The sequence below is a fragment of the Etheostoma cragini genome, chromosome 24, assembly GCF_013103735.1.
Source record: "Etheostoma cragini isolate CJK2018 chromosome 24, CSU_Ecrag_1.0, whole genome shotgun sequence".
NCBI lineage: Eukaryota > Metazoa > Chordata > Actinopteri > Perciformes > Percidae > Etheostoma > Etheostoma cragini.
In genome coordinates, this window is record NC_048430.1 from 11,016,825 (window position 1) to 11,029,470 (window position 12,646).

Sequence of the window (12,646 nt, forward strand, 5' to 3'; positions counted from 1 at the left end):
CGCGAGTACAGTCTTCCAGGTACAGCCAGCAAGTACGGTCTCCCCAAGAACACAAGTCCGTTCTTTGCTTACTTGGTAATGAGAAACGCCCCGTGTTAACTGGCGACCGTCAGCCAATAGCGTCTGTTGTTGTCATAGTGACGACAGCTGTTGAAAACCGGAAGAGAATCCGTAGCTGTCCGCGTGACTTCATTTTTGTTAAGTTGTCATTACAATGTTAAAACCATTACTTGCTAAAAACAATGTAATGTAACGCAGTAGAAAGTAGCAGAAGATGTAATAAAACAGTATCTCGAGTTAGTTGAGTAAATGTAGCCTACTTAGTTACATTGCACCACTTCACAAATAATGTGAAGAGTCTACAAAAAGCCTCATAAACACACCTTGGTAGCAGCTGAACTAGCTAGCAGCTAACAGACTGTGTGCGTGGTTAACACGGACAACATAGTAGGAAAGACATTTCCAGCATGAGATAGACAACCAACCTGCTTCTCTCAGCAGCTTCATGTCGGAGTTTAAAACCACATCCAGTAGCGCCCGTCTGTTTTTGGCAATCGATGTTCTTTTCATATCCGGATATTATTATTGTCTCAAAATCTCCAATAAAATGCCCTCAAGACGCGGAGCCAATATGTTTCAGACGCAGATCCTTTAACCTTGACCGAGTCAAAGATGACTGATTAAAACGTTCTGTCCTAATTATTAATATTATCCTTATCCTTATATTACGCTGGCATGCTAACAAAGACACACACGCTAATATTCCGTCAGCGCAACCAACACCCGGAAACACAAACACAACTTCCGATACATTCCTCTGGCTTTCAGAATTCGACGTTTTAGAAGTCGACTCTAACCAGTGTCACTTTAGATAAGATCCGTGGTGGAATGTAACTAAGTACATTTGCTTAAGTATTTTATAATTTTGTGGTACTTGTTCTTTAGTATTATCATTTTCAGTTACTTTCTCCTTGTATTCCACTACATTCCAGATGGAAATATTGTACTTTTTACTGCATTACATCTATCTGACAGCTTTAGTAACTTTACAGATTCTGATCATTGAAACAAAATATAATCAGCTAATAACTAATTATGTGTATTTAGAGATTAAAACTACCTAGCAGCATATGAAGTTGTTGGAATGAGCACCACCTTTCCAGCTGCAACATTAGTGATAAAAACATTAATGCATCAATCATTATAATAATCAACCACTAGATGGAAGCAGCGTATAAGAAATGAACAGACATACTAGTAAATCTTTGAACATGGAGTGCTAATAATAATAAAAATAATATGTCAGGCTCACAATTTTTACAATTGAAGTGCTCTTAATTGTGTGTAGGACAGTGAGTTAGTGAAAAAACCTGTGTGTGTGGGATGGACAAGGAGAGACAGACTGCAAGTGATCAAATGTACACCTCAAAGTCATAAAGTGTCCCAGTTGACAACTGGAGAATAGGAACAAGTCCACCAGTTGTGTCTTTATTAACCAACATTTTTTAAACTGAGGCAACATAACAGCAAAAATACCGTTATCTCACAGCCAACTGCCACTGTTGAACAGGACTGTGTCAAATAATAAAGCAACAAACTAAAACAATAACCCCCAACATTACAGGAAAATTAAGAATTAAATAGACACAAAACAATATTAATTATGGGAATAGAGCCCTAAGACGTGAAAGGTGAAACCCTAAGACGCTTCAAAACCTGTGGAATAACCTTCAAGGCATACTTAACATAACAACCAGAACCTTCTTTTTTTAGCATCAATATGTGTGTGTGTGTGTGTAGGTACACATGAGTATCAGTGTGCACAGTCAATGCTGTCCTTTGTCATAAATGAAAGTGCACTGAATATCTATAGGAATAATAAGACATTTGAAGACATCACCTTAGACTGAGGGAAATCAGTATCAGATATTTTTGAAATAATAATAAAAAATAGTAACATTTTAAATGTCAGAAAATAGTTAAATGAGTTTTAAATGACCCTGTGGAAAGAGATGAGGCAGTGGTTGATAATGCCATCTTTAGTAACTAAAAACACGTTACTACACACTGCACCTTTAACGCTTTAGGGTTATGTACGTACGTCTGTTACATTCAAGTCGTTGCCCAATGAGTTGCTGCAAAGCTAATTACGACTATCAGCTCCACACATCTCTCTCTGGCTTTCTTAGGATCACTATGATCAGAAGATCCGGGGACTTTAACGCCCAGTAAAGATAATTACCATCATGTTATTTTAATCCTCCGTGTCCTCCTTGGTTACAAGCAACTGTGTGAAGGGGGCGTAGGGGCGATGCGCAGTGATGCAGAAGATTCCCATGAATCTGGATCAGCAGACATTGTCGTCCGAGGCACATTTCCTAAAAAATAACCTCATTGAGTAAATTTAATCAAAGTATAAGTTTTTTTTTTTTGCTTCCTATATTTCAGAAGATCTTCCGGGTTTGCTTAATAGACAGACTGTAAAAACATGAAATGACAGTCATGCAATAATACTAACAGACTGTATAAGTATGTTTACTGGTGTTAGATTGTATAAGGGTGTTGTTACTTGGCACTTTACATTCCACCACAGTAATAAGATTGTAATAGTGGGGTAATAGTGGGATAATAAAATAGGTAATATATAGGTAATTACCAAAGTAATAACTGGGTAACACATCTCAGTAATAAGATGTAATACTGGGGTAATAAGGTGTAATAACATGCTATTACCAAGATAATAACTAGGAATGAGTTTGATGAAAACCATATGTATATCTGGGTAGTGGTAATCGTTATATTATTGTAATATGATAATAAAGGGGTAATATGTTGTTTTCACAGTATTATAGGCTACTATCAGCGTAGTACCTTCCAAATTAGATCAAACTTCTTGGAATTTATAATTGGTGATAACCATATTATAGTGCTAAAATCCATCCACCCTTTATGTTAATAATTCCCTTTTTTCAAGGTAATTCTTTACAAATTATGTTCAATCTTGTGACTTCTTATCTGGAAAAAGATCTTGTATTTTCTTTGTGACAACCCTGAATCAGTGGTGCAAAATGCAAAACAGCCTATTTTATTACATGGTAATATTAGAATAACAGAGGTGCAGAGATTACCTGGAAATGCTTCTGGTAGCTTTCTGGTCATCTCTTATCTTTATTAAATTACCATGAAATGTGGTTTGTCCTACACACACGTAACCCTGTGCAACAGCTCAACATCTTCCACCATCAAGCCCTGGAGACTGGGATCATTGTAACTTATTTCACTTACAAAGGGTGAAACTTAAAAAAAATATTTGACTTCTAGCCCCACACTATACCACGACACACTCTGTTATGCTCAGGTCTCGCTTTGCCAGGCCACCGACACTCTGTGGAGCAGAGGAGGGTCTGAATACTCCACACAGCATTCTGGGAGGGCAGAACAACGTGTTCTGTTTTATTGGCATTTCTTTAAACCAAACCCGTGTGGTCCACCAACTTATCCTCATATGTGGCCGGTGCGAGACGTTTGGTTTTCTTTCCTCACAACTGATTGGTCGCGCCGAGCTTGGACGTTTAGGGCAGAACTTGCTCACCTATGGATTTATAATAACACACCATGTTGCGCCGCACTCCATGGTCAGAAGCGTAAAAAACATACTTAAACCGAACCTGTACTGTTGTATAACATATAAGTCACACATAGTAAATTGTAAAATCACACACACACAAAGCATTCCTGATATTACAGTGTTTAATTAATCGGAAAGGACAAGAAGACCGTTGTAAACAAAATGTTAGACATTTAAGGCCTTATTTTTAGAATATTTAATTTAAGCCATATAAGACCCCGCAATTACCCTAAATAGCTAGCAAACGTTAAAATATGAGTTCTCGTAACAGGAGAGGTAAGCAAAATTCCCTTTTGTTCAAAGTTACATAGACATTTTCCATAGCATTTATTCCCAAAATTAATAAACCAGAAGTAAACAACGATCTTAGCTTTAGGACAAAAATTGTGTGAGAGGGTGGTTTTAGTTGTACAGATTAATACAAGATAGCCGAGCTGTAACCGCATGGGGAGCTGACAATGTGACTGAAAGGTGGCCACATGGACTGGCCCGGACAGAGAACATTTAAAAGAAGACTAGAGTGTCCTCACGGCGTGTTCTATGACAGTCAAATCAAAAGCTGTAAGGCGAGAGGTTTGCGAACTATTAAAGTGTGTATGTCTGGATGTTTAAAGTTGATCTGTGTAAATTAAGGTACCAGGTTAGGAAGAGTGTCTCTGTGAAGCCTAACTTAACATCAATTTAGCTGTTTGGCTACCCAATAACTTGACTAAAGCAAACACTATAGGTCTGGATGGCAGTAAATGAAATCAATACGTGTACATTAACAGATGTAAACTAGTTAACAGCTTTGCTTAGCCGCTGTTGTTATGCTACTGCTAGCCCAGTTGGTTACATTACCAAAGAAAGGAACCATCTGTTAGCTGGCAGTTCCATCATGGTGGGAAAGCGAGGCTGGGAGAATAGTGGTTCTGAGGTCAAACGATGCAGTCTCTGTTGCGGTGCATCTCAATCCTTTTTCAGGTTAGCTGGTAGACGTTGCCCATGTTGGTGATGCCAACTGGTTTACTCTAAGCATTATCTGCAGAGGAAGAGATTCTGTTTTGGGCTACTTTCAGTAGGCCATGCTTTAGCTGAGAGATGTTCTGGGCCTGTTAAGAGATGCAATAAAGTTTTTGCTCTTTAAAAATAGAGCCAAGAATAATAGCGGTCACACTTGTGGGAGACTGAATTGGGTGGCTGGTCCTTGTGATAACAGAGGGCTGGGGTTGCATGGAATGGCCGTTTCATTTCCCAACAAGTCGTTGGGTACGGTAATCTTTGGAGTTCCATGGATACCAACTAACTTTATAATCAAATACATTTTTTAGTTAAACCCATCAATCATCACATTTTACAACCCAACATTCTAATTATTGGACTTTTGGCTTTTAAAAGGAAGCACATTTTCACCCTTTGCTGCAAACACTTAACCACGGCCACGTAATGACGCCATGACGGACGGCAGAATCACAAGCTGAACAGTGTAGTAGACAATCAGTTTAAAATAACACTAATTAAACTGTAATGATATTTTCTTCTTCATGGCTTCTTCTATTTAACAAGTTGTTGTGCCGTTATCGGTTAAGGTAGCGCATCTGGTATTCCGACCTGTACCTTTTCCTCCCTCCGTTTCCACAGACCTCATTAAAATCGCCTTGTCTGCCCGACTTCAGTCCACACGATCCGTACCACTATGTGGTAAATAAGGTATCCCCGTAGACTGCTGCTGATCTCAAAGCTTTTAAACACATCAAAGGCTATGGTGTTTCATAACACAGAGCCAGTTAGCTGCCCTATGAGCCAAGCCACCTACTGTATAACCCACCAGACTAAAAACAAGACCGTTAAACACAGCTTTGACTCACACAGCATCACAATCCTACAGTAAATATGAATAACTTAACATTACAATTTCTCTTTATATTAAAAGGCAACCTCTAAGCTGACTTTGGGTATAACTAACACAAGTTATCTTGGAAGCTAACGTTAGCTAGCAATCACCTGTTGAGCTCCATGCAAAGTCTGCAGCCAGCAGCAAATACAAACTCCCAAAAGAGCCACATAAAGTGAAACTGAAGGGAAGTTGTGCACCATTCAAATACAAAGACAACAGAATCGGTGTGGTCTGTTATCACTTTAAGATAGTTAAACTTAACTAACCTAAGTAAACACAATAGAAGCAGTTTAGGCAGGCTAACGCGCTAGCATTACTTGGCTAAAAGTTAGCTAACTCTGCGTTAAGAGTAATATAACATGGGCCAGTTTGTGATACGTTCAATATCAAAAGGAACCTTAGACGTTTGTTACTTGTTAACACATTGACTGAAACCAGCAATAACACAAACCCTAGAGAAGCCCACCGCAGAACAACATATAACCACTTTATTATCTGAGCAAACACATACATGTTTGGCTTCCGTCTACAGCCTAGCTCTTCCGCCGTCTGTTATGGTGTTCATAATTTGCACAAGTAGTGTTACATCTCGTTCAAAGGGTGAATAATCTCATAACCTTTAGAGACTTCAATCATTTTTAGAGTGTTTAAACCTGACTGAGGGTCTATGCTCGCCTTCCAGACTAGAGCTCCAGTTAACACCGCTAAATGGTTTCTCTACTGTGTGGATTCTCATGTGTATCTGTAAACTTCCACTAACTCTAAAAGATTTCTTACAGATGGAACAGCTAAATGGTTTCTCTCCTGTGTGGATTCTCATGTGTATGCGTAAACTACCACTGACTCTAAAAGATTTCTTACAAACGGAGCAGCTAAATGATTTTTCTCCTGTGTGGATTCTCATGTGTGTCTGTAAATTTCCACTCTGTGTAAAAGCTATCTTACAGACAGAGCAGCTAAATGTTTTCTCTCCTGTGTGGATTCTTATGTGTTTATGTAAACTTCCACTCTCTGTAAACGTTTTGTTGCAGATAGAGCAGCTAAACGGTTTCTCTCCTGTGTGGACTCTCATGTGTTTACGTAGACTTCCACTCTCTGTAAAAGCTCTTTTGCAGATTGAGCAGCTAAATGGTCTCTCTCCTGTGTGGATTCTCATGTGTGTCTGTAAATGTCCCTTCTGTTTAAAAGCTTTTTTACAGACTGAGCAGCTAAATGGTCTCTTTTCTGTATGAGATCTCATGTGTTGCTTCAGATGTCCACTTGTGCAAAATCTTTTCTCATACATTCTCTCACCAGTGCTACATATCAAATCACTGACAGGGGCTTCATCACTATTCACAGAGTTTAAACCTGACCGAGGTTCTCTGGTCTTCTTCCAATCAGCACTGTCATCCGTCTCAGGTTCAGAAGAGTCTCCAGTCTCATCATCAGTATCTGGTTGGAAATGTGTTTCTGGATCTGTGTTCATGGCAGGTTCTGGTCCTCCACAGTCCTCTCCATCAGCTTCTGTTTCTATCTGTTCAGTTTGTCTTTGATTAAACTGTGAGAACTGAGGTCTCTCTTCATCATCTTCACTCTTCACAGGGACAGGAGTGATTGGGAACTTGGTGATATCAGCCTCCTGCAGTCCTTGAATCTGCTCTCTGTCCTGACTGATCCGGAGTTCGTCCTGCTCCTCTTTAATGTGTGGGGGGTTTGTGTCCTCCTGGTCCAGACTGGAGCTCCAATCCTGTTGATGTTCTTCACCAACAATCACTGTGTGGACATCCGAAGGTAAAGCTGAAACACAAACATCCATTAATGTAAACCTTAACAATACTTTGCTAATTAGCTACATTCAGTCCGATAAGGACACAGGTACATACTGACTTCATCTGCTTTACCCCAGGTCCCCAAAATCGGAGCACAACTCTTCTCGCTCCTCAGTTTGTTGCCTAAAGCTAGTACACTTCCACTCCAAAAACTAATGCCTAGGTGTGTAGAAATGGATCGCTAGCTCCCCCTGATAAACGTAGTCTCGCAGTATGTTACAGTATGTTATAACGTTGACTAATGAAAATTGGAAAGCATATTTTTCAAGATGTATAAAATAAGCCTTTTGAAGCCATTTCCTAAACTCAACAGGAAGTCCCCCATTTTAAATTGGAAGTTAAAAATGAGTAAATTTTTTTTATCATTTCTAAACATCATACTGTAACCAACTCCTCCTAGATATTTCATGTACTCGACTTTTAATTTGGGGCAAAACCTAAAAAGATGAAAACATTGTTAAAAACTTGAGTTTTGTAACAGTGCCTGGCTGTAGCAGGGATGCTATTTTGTGTTTCACCATCAAAACAGGAAGCAGTTGTAACTTGAGGTTTGGCCATTTGGAGCATTGATCGATGAACGAGGAAGTTGTTGTATCTTAAGTGAACATTTTCCAGTCTGGTTATATTGAGCCCCCTGCATTTTGGCCCATCCCCTTTTCGCATGAACCGTTTGACCTTAGATCCTCTTTACTAAAAAGAGCGCATTTCAAGCGGCGCCAATGGTGTGAAATGGTACACACCTCCTGTCTCCTAAATGGGCATGGCTTCATTTGAAATTGTAGTGAACTTTGTGTGGATGGATGAAACGTTACATTTGTATAATTTATTTAGCTTTTGCTAACGTGCTATTTACACAGCTAAAAGACAGATTAGTTTTTTAGGGCACTCACAAATGATGATGTTATCTTATTGACGTTGCAATCTCTAGAGAGTTTGGTCCTGAAACAGAAACAGGTCTTCCATTACGTTAAATTTCCTCCTGATATGGCCGTCTAAAAAAACTGCCATTTAAGTGTCAGAATGTTTAGGAGATATGCAGCCTGTAAAAAATTAATCCAATATTTACTTTGATGACTATGGGGCGGAATGTTTCATAATATAAGGGGCCGAGCATGGCCACATTCATAACTAATGACCAGATTCTCTTGCTCTTATCAGAGGTAGTCTTCAACTCAGAAGAGTTCCTTTCTCATTGGTCATGGTTTTCTCCACCCCCTGTGTTATTTACGCCCCTTTCATAACTAATGACTAATTTCTTGAGTCACAAACTGGCTCAAAGCATGTGACAAATTGGGGAGTCCAACAGGTTGACGTATCAATAGAAAGGTTTATTGATAAACATAACTATTTAGAAAAGCATGAGCCATACCCACCTTTGCCGCCACCTATAGTAACACCACAAGAACCATAGTGGCACTTGCTTCCAAGCCTAACAGGGAAAAGATAACCCTGCTCAAAACAAGCTGTCCCAACATGAAGCCCCAATCAGTCAATTCCAATCTATACATAACCACTTAGTGCCAAAGAGTAACTTGTAAAACCTTCCACTTAGCCAAACTGACTGACACTAACAAACTATAATTTTCTTCAAAATAACCATATCACAGCCCAAAGAATTACAAGTCTACTTTCCCCCTAAATCAATCAAATGCTGCCGACTACTCCACAAACTGGCTCAACACATGTCAATGTCAATGTCAATTTTATTTCTATAGCACATTTAAAAACAACAGCAGTTGACCAAAGTGCTGAACAGGGTCAATGTCAAATACATAACTAACAAGAGTAAAAAAAACCTCCAACCAAAATACATCACAGGGAAACAAACAACAACACATTAAAACTTCATAATCCAGGTTAACGAGTGTTAAAAGCTGCAGCAAACAGGTGCGTCTTAAGCAGTGATTTAAACGTTTGTAGAGTCTGTGCAGCTTTAATATGCCTGGGGATGTTGTTCCATAAGGTGGGGGCACCCACTGCAAAGGCTCTATCGCCCTTATTTTTTAGCCTTGATCTAGGGACGTCCAATAGAAGCTGATTTGACGACCTCAGCGTTCTGATTGGAGAATGGTGGCAGTAAAGATCAGCCAGGTAAGATGGCGCTAAACCATTTAATGCCTTAAAAACAAGCAATAAAATCTTAAAATGTATCCTGTAACGGACAGGTAGCCAGTGGAGGGAGGCCAGGACTGGCGTTATGTATTCATGTTTTTTTGTTTTAGTTAAAAGGCGAGCAGGGTTCTGGTGCAGACCCATATACAAAGAATTACAATAATCCAGCTGAGCAGTGATAAAAGCATGAATGTCTTTTTCAAGGTCTTTTGAAGGAAGATAGGCCTTTATTTTGGCTATAAGTCTTAACTGGAAGAAACTGGTTTTGACAACTGCACTGATTTGTTTACTAAAAGTAAAGGAGGTATCAAAAATAACACCAAGATTTTTAATAGTGGATCGATTTTGGGAGGCTGAAGGGCCCAAAAGGCCAAAAGGGTCACCCAGAGCATCCGAACGTCCAAACGTGATGATTTCAGTTTTGTTTTCATTTAGAGTGAGGCTGTTTAACTCCATCCAGGTTTTTACCTCCTTTAAGCAGTCAAACAATGGTTGCACATAGTCTTTGGTTATAGATTTCATTGGCAAGTAGATTTGGACATCATCAGCAAAACAATGATAAGAGATGTTATGTTTCTGAAAAATGGAACCCAGTGGCAGCATGTACAGTGAAAAGACGATAGGGCCCAGAATAGAGACTTGAGGGACCCCGCAGGTAAGAGGAGCAGATGACGAAGAGTGTTCAGCTAAATGAACAGAGAAGCTCCTATCAGTCAAGTATGACTGGAACCATTTCAAGACAATACCTTTGATACCTACACAGTGTTCAAGGCAAGATAAAAGGATTGTGTGATCCACAGTATCAAAGGCGGCAGTCAGGTCTAAAAGCACCAGCACAGCAGAGTTGCCTGAATCCACTGTTAAAAGGAGATCATTAAAAACCCTTAAAAGTGCTGTTTTGTACTATGCTGTGGTTTAAAGCCAGATTGGAACTTCTCCTGGATGCCATGGTTATTGAGGAATGTTTGTAATTGGTTCAAGACTATTCTCTCCAGCACTTTCGGGTAGTTTGGAAGGTGACACAGAGGGGAGTCCAAACAGGCTAAAGTGCCAATGAAAGGTTATTTGATAAATGAAAATAACTATATGCAAAAGCATGAGGTGTGGTGAGTAAATAGAAGCAGTGGTGCGTGGAGTGTGTGACTGAGTGAAGAAGGTACGGATGAATGGTAACTGCAACAAAAGTGTCAAAACAAACCCAAACCAGGAGATGTGGATCCTAGAAGAAAGAGAACACAATGAGACATGGCATGTATATATAGCCTTGGCTGAGGCCTAGTTTAAGGCCTATGCAGTTGTCATCCCATTTGCCAATTAACCCCCCCAAACTGCCAGCTCCTGCAGGAAAGCCAGGGAAGCCAACAGCAGGTTAAAAAGGGAGGGGTCGTAACACTTGTGTGGGGTATCACTGTTAACATTGCTAATGAGAGAGAATATTCCACTTATATTTCCATTTACATATAGCTGTGCAAAATAGGATTAATTCAAAATTTCCACTGGTGGGGGATTTGTTCAGCCATGCGGCCACTTTCCTGCCTTAATCTGTCCTATCAAATAAAGGCAATAAAAGCCCCAAAAATGTATCTTAAAAACAGACTAAGATCTTTTTTAAACACAAACATCCTGGGTATTTCAGGGCCACAGGCAGAAAATGTTGGGACACACTCCTTAAATCGGCCTGCTACTCAAGTACTTCACATTTCCCCCCATTTTAACTGTATTACTGATAAATACTTTGGTAATAATTACAAAAAACTACTTATTTTAGTTCACAATCACATTTTGACTGAATAGTGCTTAAAGCTATAGTGTGCAACTAGTTTATAATAATGAACGTCTGTTAAATTTAAGCCATTGCCAAATGAGGTGATACAAACCTAATTAAGCCAGCTCCACAAAACTAAGTATGTAGCCTCCCAGAGTGGGAAATAATGAGTGTGTATTTGTTTTGACGAGGTAACTGGTTATATATACACACAGCACCTGTGTATTCAAACTCAAAATAAAAGTTACATGCCGTTCATTTATGGCCAGGCGAAGCATTCTAAATGTATTTTTTGATGGAGCGGTGTGACGGCATGCAGCAAATGTTGGAGCTGAAAAATTCAAAATCAGTCAAGGCACAGTCAACTAAAAAACCTCAGTAGACAAAACTTTTCATTGAAACTTGTGTGTGACAAATACTGTATGAGTCAAAATCTAACAAACTCGGAAACATGGAAAACATGGAAAATGTACAAATGTAAAAGAATTGTTGCACCGAAACGCATCGATAATCGGTTTAGAATCGAAACGTTGGCCTTTGCATCGGAATCATGAGGTGCCCAGAGATTCCCACCCCTTACTTAAAGCATTCAACGCTGAGGGGCAACTAGATCTGTGCAGCATGTCTGCACAAAGATCAAGGAAACCAAATTTTGAATGGGAGAAAATGGAGGAACTTGGGTGGATGGATTATTCTTGTTGGAGCTGTGATGAAGATAACCAAAGCAAGTACTACTCGTGGCTTTTCACAGGATCCACGGTTTGCGGTCCTGACATGGTAAGTTAATATAATATACAACTAGTACAGTGCAATACAAGGGGGGGACGATGTGTTGTTGGATTTCTTCTGTTCTTTTGTGAAAGTGAGGAAAGGTAGTGGGGGTATTGTGTGTGTGTATTTGATGTTCATTGAAGCATTGGAAATAATGTATGATTACGGTCCATGTAGGTTGAATGTGTGTTTGTGCACGATGTGTCGCCATTTGTTTCTCTCGAATGCCCAAGAGAAATTTCTCCTATGGGACACAATAAAGGTATATCTTAATAAAATGTGTGGTGTAGTTACATAAGACACTAATTACTCCAAATATAGGCAGTTTAAAACATGACAACCGTAATATCAATTCCAGCAACCAAAAGCTGATGACTGTTTGCCAAGCCTGGCAATATATTAAATACTAAGCCTCATTTCAATAAGCCTTGCAAATACAAAGTAAGATTTTCTCTATGCGTATGCCAGTGATTCATTTGTTGAATCATATTGGTTTATTCTGTTACTGTTGGGACAAAGGACGACCTCAACGGGCCAATCAAAAACGGCAATACACTTTCCCTGACTTATGGCTGCACTCTAATACATTCTTAAGGCCTTTTTATTTACATACTGTATATTTATTTTGATTTCAATTCTGAAAGACCGTCAAACTAGATATTAAAAATATATTAGTACAATAG

The 12,646-nt window shown here is 39.3% G+C and overlaps 1 protein-coding gene across 6 annotated transcripts in view; it reads right to left on the minus strand.

Moving 5' to 3' along the window:
* Positions 1-12,646, minus strand: part of LOC117939487 (gastrula zinc finger protein XlCGF57.1-like) — a 235,686-nt gene that overhangs the window by 6,642 nt on the left and 216,398 nt on the right. Inside the window, exon 1 of one of the 6 annotated variants that reach the window (XM_034864889.1) lies at positions 486-767. The exons of 3 other annotated variants lie outside the window; for them this stretch is intronic. In XM_034864889.1, coding sequence (XP_034720780.1) covers positions 486-570 — 85 coding nt within the window. In that variant the 5' untranslated portion in view covers positions 571-767. Of the gene's footprint in view, positions 1-485; positions 768-5,924; positions 7,284-12,646 lie in introns of those variants that run through there. 2 more of the 6 variants (XM_034864893.1, XM_034864894.1) reach the window with 2 other exon arrangements.